The sequence below is a fragment of the Salvelinus namaycush genome, unplaced genomic scaffold, assembly GCF_016432855.1.
Source record: "Salvelinus namaycush isolate Seneca unplaced genomic scaffold, SaNama_1.0 Scaffold1298, whole genome shotgun sequence".
In the NCBI taxonomy this organism is placed as follows: domain Eukaryota; kingdom Metazoa; phylum Chordata; class Actinopteri; order Salmoniformes; family Salmonidae; genus Salvelinus; species Salvelinus namaycush.
The window spans coordinates 42146-65229 of NW_024058006.1; the positions used below are offsets into that span (position 1 = coordinate 42146).

The following is a 23084-nucleotide window of genomic DNA, read 5'->3' on the forward strand; positions in this document are numbered from 1 at the left end:
TCATTCCACGGGGGGCCGAGTGTCTGCGGGTTTTCGCTCCTCCCTTGTACTTGATTGATGAATTAACATCACTAATTAGTTAGGAACTCCCCACACCTGGTTGTCTAGGGCTTTATTGAAAGGAAAAACCAAAAACCTGCAGACACTAGGCCCTCCGTGGAATGAGTTTGACACCCCTGCCTTAACAGGAAGCCAGTGTAGGGAGGTTAGCACTGGAGTAATATGATAATTTTGGGGTGATCTAGTCAGGATTCTAGCAGCCGTATTTAGCACTAACTGAAGTTTATTTAGTGCTTTATCCGGGTAGCCGGAAAGTAGAGCATTGCAGTAGTCTAACCTAGAAGTAACAAAAGCATGGATTAATTTTTCTGCATCATTTTTGGACAGAACATTTCAGATTTTTGCAATGTTACGTAGTTGGAAAAAAGCTGTCCTTGAAACAGTCTTGATATGTTCGTCAAAAGAGAGATCAGGGTCCAGAGTAACGCCGAGGTCCTTCACAGTTTTATTTGAGACGACTTTACAACCATCAAGATTAATTGTCAGATTTAACAGAAGATATCTTTGTTTCTTGGGACCTAGAACAAGCATCTCTGTTTTGTCTGAATTTAAAAGCAGAACGTTTTCAGCCATCCACTTCCTTATGTCTGAAACACAGGCTTCTAGCGAGGGCAATTTTGGGGCTTCACCATGTTTCATTGAAATGTAAAGCTGTGTGTCATCCCATAGCAGTGAAAGTTAACATTACGTTTTCGAATGACATCCCCAAGAGGTCAAATATATAGTGAAAACAATAGTGGTCCTAAAACGGAACCTTGAGGAACACCGAAATGTACAGTTGATTTGTCAGAGGACAAACCATTCACAGAGACAAACTGATATCTTTCCGACAGATAAGATCTAAACCAGGCCAGAACTTGTCCGTGTAGACCAATTTGGGTTTCCAATCCCTCCAAAAGAATGTGGTGATCGATGGTATCAAAAGCAGCACTAAGGTCTAGTAGCACGAGGACAGATGCAGAGCCTCGGTCTGTCGCCATTAAAAGGTGATTTAGCACCTTCACAAGTGCAGTCTCAGTGCTATGATGGGGTCTAAAACCAGACTGAAGCGTTTTGTATACATTGTTTGTCTTCAGGAAGGCAGTGAGTTGCTGCACAACAGCTTTTTCATGTTTTTTGAGAGGAATGGAAGATTCGATATAGGCCGATAGTTTTTTGTCCGGGTTAAGGTTTGGCCGGGGTAGGCTGTCATTGTAAATAATAATTTGTTCTTAACTGACTTGCCAAGTTGAATAAATAAAATAAATAAATATAGGTTGTATTTACAATGGTGTTTGTTCTTCACTGGTTGCCCTTTTCTTGTGGCAGCAGGTCACACATCTTGCTGCTGTGATTGTATGCTGTTACTCTCCGTAGCACAGCCATTAGTAAGTCAGTCTGATTAGGTGACAGTCAGTGCCAGAGGAAATGTGGAATTATAGCACACAGTATTATTAATGATTCATCCCCAATGTGCACACCAAAGATAATTGAATACATTTGGTCTGTGGATCAGGATCTGTCACAGTCCAGAAGCAACGCCTAGCCAACCATTTACACAGACTAGTAATATGACTGCTTCATTGAAATCCTTCTGCTGTAAGTAGATAGGGCCAAATGAATCAGGTGGAGAATTTCCAAATCCAATCTCCTTCAAATCTACATTTGAAATTGAGAAATATATGAAATAAATACAAATTCATCCAAATGCAACAACAACAACAAAAACATGAAGCGCTTAAAATGTCAACGATAATGTGGTGAGAATACTTTGTGACATTTCTAAATGGAAGCAATCTGAGAACAAGAGGTTGAGAGCGTCGGGCTCAGTCATTCTTTCTCCCAATCCTCAACCTCTCATAGAAAGACCGTTTCTATCTAATCTAACCAACATCCACTCCAAGGTGACTGACTGAATGACTCCTCTGTTGCTGACGTTCTCCCCTTCTGGCTCCAATATCCCTGTCAGAATCAGCTGAAGGATGCTGTGACCTGTAGAATCTCTTTGAAGGAGAGCAACCGCATCAGAAAACCACTGACCTGGTGTTGGACAGCCTGTGTTCTCACAGTACAATGCATCACAAGACAGAGTTCAGACTCTGAGCGCTGAAGTGAACGAGCATGGCGTTCAGAGCTGGGCGGTGAGTGTCTGTAGCACTACAGAGAAAGAACGTTGCTCTATTTCAACCGTCAGTGTTCAGGCAACAAAAGATTCAACGGACTTCTTTGACGCCTTTTACTTGATGCTCTTTCTGTCACGACTTGACTGGGACTTCTGGGTCGTCGTTCATCTATCATTCTGTAGATTGTGTCAGAAAGGCTTGGTGTTGACTCTCTGTGTATTTATATCCATGTGCAGTATGTATCGTCTACAGTATAACTCCCTTAGAACAAATAATTGACTTGCATTGATTTTTACCTACATGAATACAAGAAGCATACAGAAGAGGTTACTTCCTGGCCTCCTGATCGTGAAAGCCATAATATTTTCCTGAAAACCAAACACACACCACCAGCACTGATTCTCAATGCCTTCTATTCTTCCATATGATGTGCGTGTGCTTATCTGTCAGGTAGATGTGAGACTCAGCTGCTGCGTTTCAGCTGCATAATGAAACAGCTTCCTGGTGTAACAGTGACACTGAGCAGAGATGATAGGGTCATGATATTACTCTGACACGCATGTCAACTTCCATGTTTCAAACGTGACGACAACGGGATACATGCCAGTGCTTTTTGATAGCCAGTGACTGGTGGCAGCTGGTGTGGTCTGCGCATCAGGGCTTGATAACTAGAGCTGGTGGAGTTTGCCCCAAAATGGCTGACAGACCTCTCATAGCAATGTTATGGATGAAGTAGATGCTGAATGAGATATGGGACTATGCTGATTGGAATATTATGACGTGTAACCAGGAAATACATCCAACCAACCACAATACAATCATTTGTTTCATAAAGATAAACAATAATTTATTAACATTTCCTTTGCAAATATCACAATTAGAACACATTGACCTGCCTATGAAGTTACCAACTACCGATTACTTGAAAGAAGACGATAAACACTGAGCAAAGATAGAAGAACAGTGTACAATGAAAAGCGTCCGTTTGAAGCACCACCAAATGCCAGAAAGGACTGTTAGGTGAAGTATAATACGTTAGAGACAATATCATGTGTTATTTTTGACAATACAAAGAGATCTTCAGACAGGTCCGAAAATATGCAGAATACACTAATACATGTACAATAATTCAAAATAAGCAATAAAAAATAATAAATATGTTTTGTATTTATAAATTACATTTAATGTATTCATGGAGCAATCAAATCACTTCAATGAATGATTTAATCAGTAAGCAACTCACTGTTTTCATCAGTGATACTGATTTACCATTGATGAGAAGCATTGAGATCACTTTGCAATGAGATGTTGGGGCAAAACTGTTGTGAACCTTTCCTTCAATGAGATGTTGGGGCAAAACTGTTGTGAACCTTTCCTTCAATGAGATGTTGGGGCAAAACTGTTGTGAACCTTTCCTTCAATGAGATGTTGGGGCAAAACTGTTGTGAACCTTTCCTTCAATGAGATGTTGGGGCAAAACTGTTGTGAACCTTTCCTTCAATGAGATGTTGGGGCAAAAATGTTGTGAACGTTTCTTTCAATGAGATGTTGGGGCAAAACTGTTGTGAACCTTTCCTTCAATGAGATGTTGGGGCAAAACTGTTGTGAACCTTTCCTTCAACATTGCTTTAAACGGAGAAACTGAAAGCCTCTGAGACACCACTGAATTATTGACATTCTCAGGACTTTTGAATTTTCCAAGAGAACTCCGAGTTGACATTTTCAGAAATGATGAAAGCTCCTTCAGAGATTTCGTGGTGTCCAGCTTGGCATATTGAATGGGTCTGAGAGGGTTGTGCAGTTATATGGTCGATCCTCAGTAAAAGACGAGGAAGATTCTGCACACGAGTCAAGTGTCTGTTCTCAGGTGTATGGTACCTTTCTGACCACTACAGTTAACCACTGCCATGCTGGATAAACAATGCAAACATGATAACGTACAACGATGTCTTTGACTTCCATGATGATGTGGTTTACAGAGAATTCTGATTATCATAGAAACATGTTTGATGACAGCATAAATGAGCCACGGCAGAAAACATTTCACAGTACATCGACAACCAGTGTAAAAAAAAGCATTTTACAAAACGTTATTGAGTTTACAAAGTGTGAAAAATATAGGATTTTCCCCATTATAAAAAATGCCACATTGAACGAGGCAAGTAAGGTCATACCGCATGGACGCGATGAGAGAGAGAGAGAGATGGGGCAAGGTTGTCCCTAGACACTGCTCTGAGGTCAGTTTTGCATTATCGTCCAAATGGTTAACGCCCGACCCGGGTAGTTTTAAATGATCCTAGATCTGTGTGTACAGGGTAACTTCTACCTGGCGCTGTGGTCCTATACTGTAGTAACAGACAGGAAGGCATTGTGTACTGCTTTAGTCCCCTGGTCCTCAGGTGCTCTGGCCCCGTGACTCATTAGTTCCTGGATGGTCATCCAGTTATCCAGGATCTTCTTGTTGCGTTTCTTCATCATCTTCTTGTGGCTGAGTTCCAGGATGTTGACCTCTTTACGGCCCTCGGCCCCGCTCCCAGGGCCCTCTCTGAGACACTCTAGCCGGTTCCTCTGCATGTACTCCCTCCTCCTCCTCTGCTCCCTGGCTCTGGCCAACTGCTGCTTCCTCTCCTCTTTACTCCAGTACCGCCCCATCTTCATCTCTGACATAGCGTCGTCGTCCGTGGTCATCCCTCCACTACGCTCCTCCCTGATCCTCAGAGCCCGTTCTCGTAGAATCCGGTCCCTCGCTGGTCGCCGGGCTACATACTTCGTCCCGTCGGCTCGAACTTTGACCTTCCACTCGAGGCGTGGTTCCCCTGGGCGGGTGGAGCGGTCCCGACAGACGCTGAGGAGGCTGAGCTGGGACTGGGAGTAGGTCTCCAGACTGGAGGTCTGCTGGAGGAGCTGCTGCATGTAGCTCTGAAGGTGTCTGGCGTGGGCTGGAGAGGCGCCCTGCCCCTGCTGGGGGGCTGTGTGGTAAGGGGACGGGTAGGGAGGGACCCTGCGTGGCCCCCGGTAGCTCCTGGTGCGGTCGCAGCGCTCGTCGTCTGCAGGCAGGGCCGGGTCTGACTCGGAGGGGGAAGGGTTGGACTGGTCGGGGCTGCTGGAGATGACCGTGGTTCCAGGGCTGGGGTTGGGATCCTGTCGGCTGTGCGTGGGGGTCCCGGTCGAGGTCTCACTCAGGAGCTCTCTGAAAAGAAGATTAGAAAAATACATTATTATCCATTTTCTATATTAGAAACGTCAGACCCAGGATTGGAACTGGCAACCCCCCGGCTGCTGGCCCACCTTTCTAATCTCAAGGCTAAAAAGGGCTTAATAAAACACATTTGATTGATTGTCTACATACCTGTCTGGGATGTGGATGGAGATGGACTGGCCGGAGGCTGCCATGGTGCTCCGGAGGTTCTTCTGGTTGGTGAGGCTGATGCGTCTCTGTAGAGAGTGGTCCGGGGATCTCTCCATGCCTAGAGGAGTGGACCTGGCGCTCTCAGCCGTGTTATAGGCACTGGAGCTGTCCTTGTCCCCTCTTAGCTTGTCGCTGTCCCACTGCTTCTCCCCTGGATGCTCGTTGATATCGGCCAGCTTGGCATGCTGCTCACGCCCATGTTTGGGGCTTCGTCCTGGGGAGCACATAGGGGTGCAGGGGGGATCCCTCTGGTTCTTGCGGAGCTGGTGGGCCTGCATGATGCTCTGACACTCCAGCTCGATACTCCTCAGCTCCTCGTTCAACATCCGCAGCTCTTGTTCCATCCCTCCACCACCACTGACCCCCACCCCGCTCTGCTCCGTCAGGCTGCACTCGATGGTGCTTCTCCTGCTATAGTACACACCACACTCCCCGCTGTTACGGATCTGGCACTTGAGCTCCAGGAGCTGCTGGAAGCGGCTGTCACACTCCAGTCCTAACCCCACTCCGCCCTCACCCTCCTGGGCTTGGATCAGACCCCTGGGTCCCTGGGTGTCCGAGGGCACCACCACCCTCCTGCCCAGCCCCTGGCCATGCTTGGCCCTCCATCGGTCTCTCAGGCCCTGGGCAGGCCTCCGGTGGACACGGGCTAGGAGGACTTCCTGTTCGGAGCTCTCCTCGTTGCGCCCCGTCCCCAAGCCGCTGTCTTTGTCCTGAGTATTGGAGGAACACGTGGCCGTGTCTGTCATGACGTCATCCTCCTCCAGCTGCTTGGCCTGCAAAGAGAACAAAGAGTTGTGGTAGACAAGATGGAACATATTCTATAACACTAGAACCTATTAACATGCATCAGCCCACATCATAGTACCAGCTCTTAAGCATTTAGAATAGCAATACCTGGACATGTGTATTGTCTAGAATAGCAATATCTGGAAATCTATACTGTTAGAATAGCAATATCTGTACATGTATATTGTCTAGAATAGCAATATCTGGACATCTATACTGTTAGAATAGCAATATCTGGACATGTGTATTGTCTAGAATAGCAATATCTGGACATCTATAGTCTCAACATTGAAATATGATCTATTTGGGGGGGTGCAACTCAATATTAGGAAAGTGTTCCTAATGTTTTGAACTCTAAGTGTATAATGGACAACTATGTCCATCTCATATTATATTCCCCAGGCTGTTCTCACCTGCTCCTCTCCTCCTCCTGTCTTCTGCATCTCCTCGTTCCTCCTCTCCTCAAGGATCTCCATCTTCAGCCCCTCCAGGAGTTCATTGTGCTCCTCATCCAGCCACGCCTCCTCTGGTCTGGTCACCAGGAGAACGATACTCCTGGACTCCTCATTGGACAGAAGAGTGAAAGCTTCCTGCCTGTCCTGTACGTCACAGCCGTTGATCTGGTAACATGCACGTAAAGAGATGAGAAAATATATAGTCCACACATACTGATTAAGAAAGAGATCCTGTTACACTCACTGAAAACTAAACTCCATCACAGAAGAAGAATTAATGAAGAAATGATGTAAAACACATACATAAAGAGATTAGAAAGTACTGTGTCTAGTACACAAAGATATTAGAAATGACTGTATATAGTACCTAAAGAGATTAGAAAGTACTGTATCTAGTACATAAAGAGATTAGGAAGTACTGTATCTAGTACACAAAGATATTAGAAATTACTGTATCTAGTACACAAAGAGATTAGAAAGTACTGTATCTAGTACACAAAGATATTCGAAAGTACTGTATCTAGTACACAGAGAGATAAGAAAGTACTGTATCTAGTACACAAAGATATTAGAAATTACTGCATCTAGTACACAAAGAGATTAGAAAGTACTGTATCTAGTACATAAAGAGATTAGAACGTACTGTATCTAGTACACAAAGATATTAGAAATTACTGTATCTAGTACATAAAGAGATTAGAAAGTACTGTATCTAGTACACAAATATATTAGAAAGTACTGCATCTAGTACACAAATAGATTAGAAAGTACTGCATCTAGTACACAAAGATATTAGAAAGTACTGTATCTAGTATACAGAGAGATTAGAAAGTACTGTATCTAGTACACAAAGAGATGAGAAAGTACTGTATCCAGTACACACTCACTCACATATTGTACATACAGCGATAAAACTCCTGACTGACTGACGAAACCATCCCCCTTTAAATTACTCCCTTCCGCCTCTAAACAGTGCACATCACAGTCATTCACTTAACTCCTCCATCACAGAAGATGGAGTGTTTGAGGAAACCATCCCCCTTTTAATCTCTCCCTCCACCTCTCCGTCTCTCTGAGAAAAGCACCTCCAGTCAATTATGAATTCACACTTTCACAGGCAGGCAGAGGATGTCTGGTCTGCTCTGTGTCCTGTCTACTCTGCATTGATTAAAGATGGAGGGCAGTGGAGCCACGGCCATGGGAGGGGGGGAAGAAGAGAGAGAGAGAGAGAGAGAGCGAGAGAGCGAGAGAGAGAGAGAGAGAGAGAGAGAGAGAGAGAGAGAGAGAGAGAGAGAGTGCTGCACGGTGTTCATGAAAGGCTGGTCTCAGCGGAGCACTGCGCCCATCCAGACATACAATTAACTGCACTGTGACAGGTGGCGTTCATCTTTCCCCTGCAGAGTAATGGGCTTGTCACAGAGAGATAATGGGACCCAGAGAACACCAGGGCTCAGCCCTCCAATCAGAATACAACAGGGGCTTATCCCTCCAATCAGAAGAGACTGTGCAGTGTTTGGGTCCTCCAGTCACCTAACATCATTACTGCTACTACTGAGGAGTGTAGAAATCACTGACTACTACTTCTAATCTCTGTTCACACACACACACACACACACACACACACACACACACACACACACACACACACACACACACACACACACACACACACACACACACACGTTTGATTTACTATCCTTGTGGGGACCAAACAATTGATTCCTATTCAAAATTCTATTTTCCCTAAACCCTTAACCTAACCCTAAACCTTACCCTAACCCTAAACGTAACACTAAACCCTTAACCTAACCCTAAACCCTTAACCTAACCCTAAACCTTAAACCCTTAACCTAACCCTAAACCCTAAACCCTTAACCTACCCCTAAACCTTACCCTAACCCTAAACCTTAAACCCTTAACCTAACCCTAAACCTTACCCTAACCCTAAACCCTTAACCTAACCCTAAACCCTTAACCTAACCCTAAACCCTTAACCTAACCCTAAACGTAACCCTAAACCCTAAACCCTTAACCTAACCCTAAACCCTTAACCTAACCCTAAACCCTTAACCTAACCCTAAAACCTTAACCTAACCCTAAACCCTTAACCTAACCCTAAACCCTTAACCTAACCCTAAACCCTTAACCTAACCCTAAACCCTTAACCTAACCCTAAACCCTTAACCTAACCCTAAACCTAACCCTAAACGTAACCCTAAACCTAACCCTAAACCCTTAACCTAACCCTAAATGTAACCCTAACACTAAACCCTTAACCTAACCCTAAACCCTTAACCTAACCCTAAAACCTTAACCTAACCCTAAACCCTTAACCTAACCCTAAACCCTTAACCTAACCCTAAACCCTTAACCTAACCCTAAACCCTTAACCTAACCCTAAACCCTTAACCTAACCCTAAACCCTTAACCTAACCCTAAAACCTTAACCTAACCCTAAACCCTTAACCTAACCCTAAACCCTTAACCTAACCCTAAACCCTTAACCTAACCCTAAACCCTTAACCTAACCCTAAACCCTTAACCTAACCCTAAACCTAACCCTAAACCCTTAACCTAACCCTAAATGTAACCCTAACACTAAACCCTTAACCTAACCCTAAACCCTTAACCTAACCCTAAAACCTTAACCTAACCCTAAACCCTTAACCTAACCCTAAAACCTTAACCTAACCCTAAACCCTTAACCTAACCCTAAACCCTTAACCTAACCCTAAACCCTTAACCTAACACTAAACCCTTAACCCTAACACTAACTCAAATTCTAACCCTAATCCTAATTGTAACCCCAACCCTAAACCTAACCCCTAACCTAAAATAGACTTTATCCTTTTGGGGACCAACGAAATGTCCCTACTTGTCCAAATTTTCCTTGTTTTACTATCTTTGTGAGGACATCTGGTCACCACAAGGATAGTAAAACCAGAAACACACACACACACCCAAACCCACTTCCACACTCCTTTCTCTCCCTCTGATGTGGGAGACTAGTATCACTGTGTCTGACCCGCCAGGTGGCTCTACAGTTCTCAGAGAGAGAGAGAGACCCGCCAGGTGGCTCTACAGTTCTCAGAGAGAGAGAGAGACCCGCCAGGTGGCTCTACAGTTCTCAGAGAGAGAGAGAGAGACCCGCCAGGGGGCTCTACAGTTCTCAGAGAGAGAGAGAGACCCGCCAGGTGGCTCTACAGTTCTCAGAGAGAGAGAGAGAGAGACCCGCCAGGTGGCTCTACAGTTCTCAGAGAGAGAGAGAGACCCGCCAGGTGGCTCTACAGTTCTCAGAGAGAGAGAGAGACCCGCCTGGTGGCTCTACAGTTCTCAGAGAGAGAGAGAGACCCGCCTGGTGGCTCTACAGTTCTCAGAGAGAGAGAGAGACCCGCCTGGGAGGATGTGGTGCTGCTGTGTGAAAACAACACTAAGGACTTTCATTTCCCAGCTTAAGTGTAGCCATTAAATATGCATATGATCTGTAGCCCCGAGACAACAACAGCTCTGCTCCTAGAAGAGAGCTTTACAGGTGCCTTTGAGTGTGTGTGCGTGTGTGTGTGTGTGTGTGCGTGCGTGCGTGTGTGTGTGCGTGTGTGCGTGTGTGTGTGCGTGTGTGTGTGCGTGCGTGCGTGCGTGTGTGCGTGCGTGTGTGTGGTTGCGCTCATGTAATTGGTCTTGAGATGAAAATACGTACCTGTAATATTCGATCTCCTTCCCTAATGCGCCCGTCCCTGGCAGCGATGCTGTTGGGTCCAACCTGAACAAACAAAACAACAAATAAATCCAGACGCCATACAGACACACAAGTTACTACTGTTGCCATGTCACTGTCTGCTAGAACAGGCAGCTGGATACCCAAGTCACTACGGTTGCCATGCCACTGTCTGATGGATCATTATCAAACACCTTCATTGCTTTCTCTTCTTGCCAACATCCCCATCTGAAGATATTGCTTCAACAATACAATACCGAGCATCCAACCATTCCTCAAAACTTCCATTGAGCTCAACATCACATGGTAATAGGATGTGTGTCCCAAATGGCAACCTATTCCCTAAATAGTGCACTACTTTTGACCAGAGCCATATGGACCCTGGTCAAAAGTAGTGTATTATATAGAGTATAGGGTGCCATTTGGGACGCATGATATAGTTTGAAATATGACCGTATGGATTGTAGTATCTGAGGTTTATTAGTGTGGTAGCTGTCCACCAAGATAACACTGATGTTGGTGTCAACAACCATCTTCCCGCCTGGTTTAAGAAAGGGGAATGAATCTTCATGAGAAAACTCATTTCAACATTTATTGATTTTCTCATTATTTTGTTTTCATTTTTTGAGGAGTGCTTGTATCGAATCTCGAATCGTTCCCTTGACGATATGTGTTCAGTTTTTTTTCTTCCTACCTTTGAATTTCAGTAAAAAAAAACAAGCATTTCTTTCATCAAAGAACTGAACATCAAAATAAGAAGCTCAGCAAGAGAAAATAAACATTGGAAGCGTATTAAAAAGTCAGAAATGATTAAGCTGAAAACGTGTAGACATTTCTAATTTAAATAATAACATTTCATATTTTTCACAGGCAATCCCAGTGGATACGTTTTTGAGGGAATCTAATCTACTTGGTATGATTTCAATACCGCTTCCATTTCTCTGCAATTATTTCAAACACTTTGTAGTTGTCAGAGTCAAGATCAAGAGCTATACATAGGTGTTCATAACTAACCGGGAAACATACCTATACTTCCACAACGAACGGGAAACATATCTATACTTCCACAAGGAACGGGAAACATACCTATACTTCCACAACGAACGGGAAACATATCTATACTTCCACAAGGAACGGGAAACATACCTACACTTCCACAAGGAACGGGAAACATATCTATACTTCCACAAGGAACGGGAAACATACCTATACTTCCACAAGGAACGGGAAACATATCTATACTTCCACAAGGAACGGGAAACATACCTATACTTCCACAAGGAACTTGAAACATACCTATACTTCCACAAGGAACGGGAAACATACCTATACTTCCACAAGGAACGGGAAACATACCTATACTTCCACAAGGAACGGGAAACATACCTATACTTCCACAAGGAACGGGAAACATACCTATACTTCCACAAGGAACGGGAAACATATCTATACTTCCACAAGGAACGGGAAACATACCTATACTTCCACAAGGAACTTGAAACATACCTATACTTCCACAAGGAACGGGAAACATACCTATACTTCCACAAGGAATGGGAAACATACCTATACTTCCACAGGGAACGGGAAACATACCTATACTTCCACAAGGAACGGGAAACATACCTATACTTCCACAGGGAACGGGACACATACCTATACTTCCACAGGGAACGGGAAACATACCTATACTTCCACAAGGAACGGGAAACATACCTATACTTCCACAAGGAACGGGAAACATACCTACACTTCCACAAGGAACGGAAAACATACCTATACTTCCACAAGGAACGGGAAACATACCTATACTTCCACAGGGAACGGGAAACATACCTATACTTCCACAAGGAACGGGAAACATACCTATACTTCCACAAGGAACGGGAAACATACCTACACTTCCACAAGGAACGGGAAACATACCTATACTTCCACAAGGAACGGGAAACATACCTATACTTCCACAGGGAACGGGACACATACCTATACTTCCACAGGGAACGGGAAACATACCTATACTTCCACAAGGAACGGGAAACATACCTACACTTCCACAAGGAACGGGAAACATACCTACACTTCCACAAGGAACGGGAAACATACCTATACTTCCACAAGGAACGGGAAACATACCTATACTTCCACAAGGAACGGGAAACATACCTATACTCCCACAGGGAACGGGAAACATACCTATACTTCCACAAGGAACGGGAAACATACCTATACTTCCACAGGGAACGGGAAACATACCTATACTTCCATAAGGAACGGGAAACATACCTATACTTCCACAAGGAACGGGAAACATACCTATACTTCCACAAGGAACGGGAAACTTACCTATACTTCCACAAGGAATGGGAAACATACCTATACTTCCACAAGGAACGGGAAACATACCTATACTTCCACAAGGAACGGGAAACTTACCTATACTTCCACAAGGAATGGGAAACATACCTATACTTCCACAAGGAACGGGAAACATACCTATACTTCCACAAGGAACGGGAAACATACCTATACTTCCACAAGGAACGGGAAACATACCTATACTTCCACAAGGAATGGGAAACATACCTATACTTCCACAAGGAACGGGAAACATACCTATACTTCCACAAGGAACGGGAAACATACCTATACTTCCACAAGGAATGGGAAACATACCTACACTTCCACAAGGAACGGGAAACATACCTATACTTCCACAAGGAACGGGAAACATACCTATACATCCACAAGGAACGGGAAACATACCTACACTTCCACAAGGAACGGGAAACATACCTATACTTCCACAAGGAACGGGAAACATACCTATACTTCCACAGGGAACGGGACACATACCTATACTTCCACAGGGAACGGGAAACATACCTATACTTCCACAAGGAACGGGAAACATACCTACACTTCCACAAGGAACGGGAAACATACCTACACTTCCACAAGGAACGGGAAACATACCTATACTTCCACAAGGAACGGGAAACATACCTATACTTCCACAAGGAACGGGAAACATACCTATACTCCCACAGGGAACGGGAAACATACCTATACTTCCACAAGGAACGGGAAACATACCTATACTTCCATAAGGAACGGGAAACATACCTATACTTCCACAGGGAACGGGAAACATACCTATACTTCCACAAGGAACGGGAAACATACCTATACTTCCACAAGGAACGGGAAACATACCTATACTTCCACAAGGAACGGGAAACTTACCTATACTTCCACAAGGAATGGGAAACATACCTATACTTCCACAAGGAACGGGAAACATACCTATACTTCCACAAGGAACGGGAAACATACCTATACTTCCACAAGGAACGGGAAACATACCTATACTTCCACAAGGAACGGGAAACATACCTATACTTCCACAAGGAACGGGAAACATACCTATACTTCCACAAGGAACGGGAAACATACCTATACTTCCACAAGGAATGGGAAACATACCTACACTTCCACAAGGAACGGGAAACATACCTATACTTCCACAAGGAACGGGAAACATACCTATATATCCACAAGGAACGGGAAACATACCTATACTTCCATAAGGAACGGGAAACATACCTATACTTCCATAAGGAACGGGACACATACCTATACTTCCACAAGGAACGGGAAACATACCTATACATCCACAAGGAACGGGAAACATACCTATACTTCCATAAGGAACGGGAAACATACCTATACTTCCACAAGGAACGGGACACATACCTATACTTCCACAAGGAACGGGAAACATACCTATACTTCCACAAGGAACGGCAAACATACCTATACTTCCACAAGGAACGGGAAACATACCTATACTTCCATAAGGAACGGGAAACATACCTATTCTTCCATAAGGAACGGGAAACATACCTATACTTCCACAAGGAACGGGACACATACCTATACTTCCACAAGGAACTTGAAACATACCTATACTTCCACAAGGAACGGGAAACATACCTATACTTCCACAAGGAACGGGAAACATACCTATACTTCCACAAGGAACGGGAAACATACCTATACTTCCATAAGGAACGGGAAACATACCTATACTTCCACAAGGAACGGGAAACATACCTATACTTCCACAAGGAACGGGACACATACCTATACTTCCACAAGGAACGGGAAACATACCTATACTTCCACAAGGAACGGGAAACATACCTACACTTCCACAAGGAACGGGAAACATACCTATACTTCCACAAGGAACGGGAAACATACCTATACTTCCACAAGGAACGGGAAACATACCTACACTTCCACAAGGAACGGGAAACATACCTACACTTCCACAAGGAACGGGAAACATACCTATACTTCCACAAGGAACGGGAAACATACCTATACTTCCACAAGGAACGGGAAACATACCTATACTTCCACAAGGAACGGGACACCAACACTATACACAGAAATACATTTGAATGAGGCTGATTAGCATGTTCTGGAATGAAAAGATGTACAGATATACTGTTTAGGTTTATTACATGATGTTAGAGGGGTATGAGGCAACTGCAGGTGCTGTTCCTACTTTACCTGAGGTAACGCAGCTTATTGAAGAGAAAGCTGGTGTAAGAGCAAGGCAATACCACACACCCACCCACCCACCCCCCCAGACACCACCAGAATGAGAGCTTCAGCTTTACTTTAGTCTGAGAGACATTATTTCCACTCAACTGTCTCTTTGCTCTTTGTTTCAGTCTTTGGTATGCAGAGGCGGTGGTGGGAAAATGTGTCATTTTACACCCTGCAGGAGACGAGAAGGAAGGGTGTCACTCACTGTGGACTAATTAAAATCCTCAATTAGAATATTGAATAGAAGGAGGGGAGTATTTCAAACTTCACTTGCTTTCCTCTCCTTTCTCTCCATGCATGGTTCATTATATGATATTATTTTCTTGGCAAACATTCAAACACCTCCTCATTCCTTAACACCTTCTAATTCAGTTGAAGTCAGTCAATATTCCACAACATTATATGATATCAAATGGGAATTCACAGTTATCTTTTAATTGCTTCTGACTGTAAAAGGTAATTGATATGTGGTGGGATTCCTTGTTTGATTTATTCTAACATGCCGTGTCTCTTCTCTTTCTTTAACCAAGCCCTTCCTGTTAACTAAGCCCTTCCTGTTAACCAAGCCCTTCCAGTTAACCAAGCCCTTCCAGTTAACCAAGCCCTTCCTGTTAACTAAGCCCTTCCTGTTAACTAAGCCCTTCCTGTTAACTAAGCCCTTCCCGTTAACCAAGCCCTTCCCGTTAACCAAGCCCTTCCCGTTAACCAAGCCCTTCCCGTTAACCAAGCCCTTCCCGTTAACCAAGCCCTTCCCGTTAACCAAGCCCTTCCCGTTAACCAAGCCCTTCCCGTTAGCCAAGCCCTTCCCGTTAGCCAAGCCCTTCCCGTTAGCCAAGCCCTTCCCGTTAACCAAGCCCTTCCCGTTAACCAAGCCCTTCCCGTTAACCAAGCCCTTCCAGTTAACCAAGCCCTTCCCGTTAACCAAGCCCTTCCCGTTACCCAAGCCCTTCCCGTTAACCAAGCCCTCCAGTTAACCAAGCCCTTCCCGTTAACCAAGCCCTTCCCGTTAACCAAGCCCTCCAGTTAACCAAGCCCTTCCAGTTAACCAAGCCCTTCCCGTTAACCAAGCCCTTCCCGTTAACCAAGCCCTTCCCGTTAACCAAGCCCTTCCCGTTAACCAAGCCCTTCCCGTTAACCAAGCCCTTCCTGTTAACCAAGCCCTCCAGTTAACCAAGCCCTTCCCGTTAACTAAGCCCTTCCCGTTAACCAAGCCCTTCCCGTTAACCAAGCCCTTCCCGTTAACCAAGCCCTTCCCGTTAACCAAGTCCTTCCCGTTAACCAAGCCCTTCCCGTTAACCAAGCCCTTCCCGTTAACCAAGCCCTTTCAGTTAACCAAGCCCTTCCAGATAACCAAGCCCTTCCAGTTAACCAAGCCCTTCCAGATAACCAAGCCCTTCCCGTTAACCAAGCCCTTCCCGTTAACCAAGCCCTTCCCGTTAACCAAGCCCTTCCCGTTAACCAAGCCCTTCCCGTTACCCAAGCCCTTCCCGTTAATAACCAAGCCCTTCCCGTTAATAACCAAGCCCTTCCCGTTAATAACCAAGCCCTTCCCGTTAACCAAGCCCTTCCCGTTAACCAAGCCCTTCCCGTTAACCAAGCCCTTCCCGTTAACCAAGCCCTTCCCGTTAACCAAGCCCTTCCCGTTAACCAAGCCCTTCCCGTTAACCAAGCCCTTCCAGTTAACCAAGCCCTTCCTGTTAACCAAGCCCTTCCCGTTAACCAAGCCCTTCCCGTTAACCAAGCCCTTCCCGTTAACCAAGCTCTTCCAGTCAACCAAGCCCTTCCTGTTAACCAAGCCCCTCCTGTTAACCACGCCCTTCCTGTTAACCAAGCCCTTCCAGTTAACCAAGCCCTTCCAGTTAACCAAGCCCTTCCCGTTAACCAAGCCCTTCCAGTTAACCAAGCCCTTCCCGTTAACCAAGCCCTTCCCGTTAACCAAGCCCTTCCCGTTAACCAAGCCCTTCCCGTTAACCAAGCCCTTCCCGTTAACCAAGCCCTTCCCGTTAACCAAGCTCTTCCAGTTAACCAAGCCCCTCCTGTTAACCAAGCCCTTCCAGTTAACCAAGCCCTTCCCGTTAACCAAGCCCTTCCAGTTAACCAAGCCCTTCCAGTTAACCAAGCCCTTCCCGTTAACCAAGCCCTTCCTGTTAACCAAGCCCTTCCTGTTAACCAAGCCCCTCCTGTTAACCAAGCCCTTCCAGTTAACCAAGCCCTTCCAGTTAACCAAGCCCTTCCAGTTAACCACGCTCTTCCAGTTAACCACGCCCTTCCTGTTAACCAAGCCCTTCCTGTTAACCAAGCCCTTCCCGTTAACCAAGCCCTTCCCGTTAACCAAGCCCTTCCCGTTAACCAATCCCTTCCAGATAACCAAGCCCTTCCCGTTAACCAAGCTCTTCCAGTTAACCAAGCCCTTCCCGTTAACCAAGCCCTTCCAGTTAACCAAGCCCTTCCAGTTAACCAAGCCCTTCCCGTTAACCAAGCCCTTCCCGTTAACCAAGCCCTTCCCGTTAATAACCAAGCCCTTTCCGTTAACACCCAAGCCCTTCCCGTTAACCGAGCCCTTCCCGTTAACCGAGCCCTTCCCGTTAACCGAGCCCTTCCCGTTAACCGAGCCCTTCCCGTTAACCGAGCCCTTCCCGTTAACCGAGCCCTTCCAGTTAACCGAGCCCTTCCAGTTAACCGAGCCCTTCCCGTTAACCAAGCCCTTCCCGTTAACCAAGCCCTTCCCGTTAACCAAGCCCTTCCCGTTAACCAAGCCCTTCCCGTTAACCAAGCCCTTCCCGTTAACCAAGCCCTTCCCGTTAACCAAGCCCTTCCTTGGGAGTGCAGTTTGTCATATGACCGTGTACCAGAGAACCAGACTAAGGAGGGGGGCATGGATAGATCTGTGTCCCACCAAACAGGACACTTCTCTGGGGAAGATCGAGTCTCATAACAGGGAATTCCAACCAGAGTTAAGCGTGAGTACATGGAACATAATTCCCTTTTTTTATGCACTTTTCTCTCCATGCGTATTCTGACCTTGAATTTAAGCATGAGAATAGCACGCTATTCATTCGCTATTTGTTTGTGTGTAAGATCAAAGAAATGAAGGTGTAGCGGAGATGTGTCTACAGATACACCGCGGTCTGACCTTGACATAATTCCCTCACAATTCCACCACCCTTACGCACCATGACACTCTGAATGTGGTCGAGCAACTTGTCGGTTCCAAGTGTAAAAACATCTACTTTCTTTGTTCAGATAGAAATAACACCATTCCCCATGTACTGTCATGTACTAATTGATAAGACCTTTTGATAACACTTATTGATAAGACCTATTGATAAGACCAATTGATAAGAGCTATTGATAAGACTTATTGATAAGACCAATTGATAAGAGCTATTGATAAGACCTATTGATAAGACCAATTGCCATTTGGGGTCTTAGGCTGGGTTTCTGTGTAGCACTTTGTGACATCGGCTGATGTAAAAAGGGCTTTATAAGTACATTTGATTGATGAGAATTTGATTGATAAGAGCTAGGTAATTTTTTAAAATGTTTATTTATTTTATTTCAACCTTTATTTAACCAGGTAGAACAGTAGAGAACTAGTTCTCATTTACAACTGTGACCTGGCCAAGATAAAGCAAAGCAGTGCAAGAAAAACAACAATACAGAGTCACACATAGACAAACGTACAGTCAATAACACAAAAGAAAAGAAAAATAGAAAAATCTATGTACAGTGTGTGGAAATGTGGAAGAGTAGGGAGGTAGGCAATAAATAGGCCCTAGAGGTGAAAAGAATTACAATTTAGCATTAATACTGGAGTGATAGATGTGCAGATGATGATGTGCAAGTAGAGATACTGGGGTGCAAAAGAGCAAGAGGGTAAGTAATAATATGGGGATGAGGTAGTTGGGTGTGCTATTTACAGATTGGGTGTGTACAGGTACAGTGATCGGTAAGCTGCTCTGACAGCTGATGCTTAAAGTTAGAGAGGGAGATATAAGACTCCAGCTTCAGAGATTTTTGCAATTCGTTCCAGTCATTGGCAGCAGAGAACTGGAAGGAAAGGTGGCCAAAGGAGGTGTTGGCTTTGGGGATGACCAGTGCAATATACCTGCTGGAGCACGTGCTACGGGTGGGTGTTGCTATGGTGACCAGTGAGTTGAGATAAGGTGGGGCTTTACCTAGCAAAGACTTATAGATGACCTGGAGCCAGTGGGTTTGGCGACGGATATGCAGTGAATGAATAAGCCATTTAGATAAGGGGATTTTAAATATACATTGTTTTAGTTCTATTTCACCTTATGATCACTGAAGACAAATGTGAAACCAGTCATATGGCAGCAAACTGAAACAAAGCTACCGAGTTGATTTAGGATTTCTAGAATGTTTTAATGATATGCCTGGACTGTTCATTGTATGTTTTACAACTTGTATCATGTTAAATATGAATGACTATCGGTAGTCACCTTCAGGTTAACTCACATTCATAACTGTCCTTTAGTGTTCGTTTCCCTACATTTTGCATCATTCCACTACGTCGTTAGTTTACCTTCCTCTGTCACGTTCATGTGTTTGTTCCTGAGGATTGCTAGCAATAGTAGAGCATATTAGGCTAACGTATTACAAGTTGTGCAGTAATTTAGGACGTAGCCTATTAGATCATTCTGGAAGTCAGACCACACGTTGCGGGTTAAACCTGGACCCTGGTGCACAGTTCACCACGACTGGACCCTTGTCATCACGGTTCTATGATCAGTGAGGATTATTACAGTAGATTTATAGGACTACTGTTCCACCCCTATTGTACACTTTTCTCACCTTTCAATATGTCATGGATTGAACAATTGAACATGGAAACTTTAAGGATGAATCAAACCACTGTATTTTTCATTCACCAATATATTTTGTGCGTAAAGGCTCTCCAAACTTTTATGAAATTATTCATAAATACTTTCCTAATCCTAAATAATATACAAGATCAGAGTATTTTAAAATCAACCAATTGGTGGTGAACAGGACACGAATATGCATGAAATTACAATATACACTGCTCAAAAAAATAAAGGGAACACTAAAATAACACATCCTAGATCTGAATGAATGAAATATTCTTATTAAATACTTTTTTCTTTACATAGTTGAATGTGCTGACAACAAAATCACACAAAAATTATCAATGGAAATCAAATTTATCAACCCATGTAGGTCTGGATTTGGAGTCACACTCAAAATTAAAGTGGAAAACCACACTACAGGCTGATCCAACTTTGATGTAATGTCCTTAAAACAAGTCAAAATGAGGCTCAGTGTGTGGCCTCCACGTGCCTGTATGACCTCCCTACAACGCCTGGGCATGCTCCTGATGAGGTGGCGGATGGTCTCCTGAGGCATCTCCTCCCAGACCTGGACTAAAGCATCCGCCAACTCCTGGACAGTCTGTGGTGCAAGTGGCGTTGGTGGATGGAGCGAGACATGATGTCCCAGATGTGCTCAATTGGATTCAGGTCTGGGGAACGGGCGGGCCAGTCCATAGCATCAATGCCTTCCTCTTGCAGGAACTGCTGACACACTCCAGCCACATGAGGTCTAGCATTGTCTTGCATTAGGAGGAACCCAGGGCCAACCGCACCAGCATATGGTCTCACAAGGGGTCTGAGGATCTCATCTCGGTACCTAATGGCAGTCAGGCTACCTCTGGCGAGCACATGGAGGGCTGTGCGGCCCCCCAAAGAAATGCCACCCCACACCATGACTGACCCACCACCAAACCGGTCATGCTGGAGGATGTTGCAGGCAGCAGAACGTTCTCCACGGCGTCTCCAGACTCTGTCACGTGCTCAGTGTGAACCTGCTTTCATCTGTGAAGAGCACAGGGCGCCAGTGGCGAATTTGCCAATCTTGGTGTTCTCTGGCTAATGCCAAACATCCTGCACGGTGTCCCACCTGTGGACGTCGGGCCCTCATACCACCCTCATGGAGTCTGTTTCTGACCGTTTGAGCAGACACATGCACATTTGTGGCCTGCTGGAGGTCATTTTGCAGGGCTCTGGCAGTGCTCCTCCTGCTCAAAGGCGGAGGTAGCGGTCCTGCTGCTGGGTTGTTGCCCTCCTACGGCCTCCTCCACGTCTCCTGATGTACTGGCCTGTCTCCTGGTAGCGCCTCCATGCTCTGGACACTACGCTGACAGACACAGCAAACCTTCTTGCCACAGCTCGCATTGATGTGCCATCCTGGATGAGCTGCACTACCTGAGCCACTTGTGTGGGTTGTAGACTCCGTCTCATGCTACCACTAGAGTGAAAGCACCGCCAGCATTCAAAAGTGACCAAAACATCAGCCAGGAAGCATAGGAACTGAGAAGTGGTCTGTGGTCACCACCTGCAGAACCACTCCTTTATTGGGGGTGTCTTGCTAATTGCCTATAATTTCCACCTGTTGTCTATTCCATTTGCACAACAGCATGTGAAATTTATTGTCAATCAGTGTTGCTTCCTAAGTGGACAGTTTGATTTCACAGAAGTGTGATTGACTTGGAGTTACATTGTGTTGTTTAAGTGTTCCCTTTATTTTTTTGAGCAGTGTATTATTTTATTAAATCCTAATATTCTGAACCGTTCTCTCCATCTATTCTAGTGAGCCTGTCGAGAAAATTATAATATAAGGTACACCAAATTTAAAGGGATGGCTTTACATAAATGTACTGAAACCCATATTTAAATGAAAACTCCACAGGAAAATCTTTTGTCCAGCAAGTGGGAGTTTTTTCAGCAGTTGAATTAAATGTATTCAGCACGCTAGGAAGCCACGCCTGCAAAGCCCGTTAAGGCACCTGCATGAAGTAAGTCTGAATATCAACTACTGAGAAGTGCGTAGGAAAGGTGTACATTTCCTAAGTCTGAATTGGGCCCATGTCTCCTAAGGATGCTGATGGTGGTGGTGGTGCTTACGTGGCTGACGTAGATAGCTGTATCCTCTTCATCGTCAGTCCGATAGCACAGCGTCAGACCCAACTTCTCCTGACTGTTGAGTCGACAGAGCTCTACCTGCTGTAGAGACAGAACAGAACAGAGAGAATTCACAATGGAAAGGAGGAGAGGAGGAGGAGAGGAGAGAAGGAGGAGAGTCCAACAAGGATGTGTTACCTGCACAGACTTCATAATGACCTTGTTCTTTTCAAGTTCAAGAGCTGGACCCATATTCCGAAAACGTCTCAGCGTAGGAGTGCTGATCTAGGATCAGTGTAGCCTTTCAGTTTATAATGAGTGGACAGGGGGGGATCTGATCCGAGATCAGCACTCTCTGAAACGCTTTATACTCTCTGAGAATTGTCACTAAGCTTGTTGCCAAGAACATACGGTACTGACTTCATTCATTGTGTAGGAAGTAGGTTAGTGACACAGAAGGGTGAATTATCCTTTTCTAAAGTGAGATAAGTATGAGATAATTATACAGAAGCTCTCAAAATCGGAGGCTTCCAGCATTAAGGCCCTCTGGTCATTTCTACTGAGGATATTCAGCTAGGAGCCAGTGTAGATCCCCGTTGCTGAGTAGGCTGTGGTTACCACGGTGATGAAATATTCACCATTCACTCTAGTGGGGTTCAGACTCCAGTCCCTTCAAGCCTTGTTCCAGTTGTTGATGAAAGGGGAATATCCCCCTGGCCCTGACATGGCATATAGCCATTACTATATTAACAACGGGATGTTTTCATCATAAACAATTATCCAAACCACAGGCTGGAACTCAGACATCTTCATTTCACTGGTACTATCGGGAAGTTTTGACTTAAATGTGTATTGTCTGCTCAATGTGAACTACAAAGTCCGGCATTCATAGCGAATGCTGATACCGCCTGCTAGGTAGAGGCGGCGTGCCCACAAACTTGAATAATGCCATTGTTTACTTCGAATGACCAACACAGAGTAATCTCAGAAGAT

The 23084-nt window shown here is 44.9% G+C and overlaps 1 protein-coding gene across 1 annotated transcript; it reads right to left on the reverse strand.

Annotated features, from left to right (window-relative positions):
• Positions 1-4502: 4502 nt before the first annotated feature.
• Positions 4503-22343, reverse strand: LOC120036307 (PDZ domain-containing RING finger protein 4-like). The gene is made up of 6 exons (XM_038982778.1): positions 22290-22343; positions 22095-22193; positions 10513-10575; positions 6774-6980; positions 5488-6341; positions 4503-5340 (listed from the first exon to the last, which is right to left on the reverse strand). Exons 1-6 carry the CDS (start codon positions 22341-22343, stop codon positions 4503-4505), a joined length of 2115 nt encoding a protein of 704 aa, XP_038838706.1.
• Positions 22344-23084: the final 741 nt, after the last annotated feature.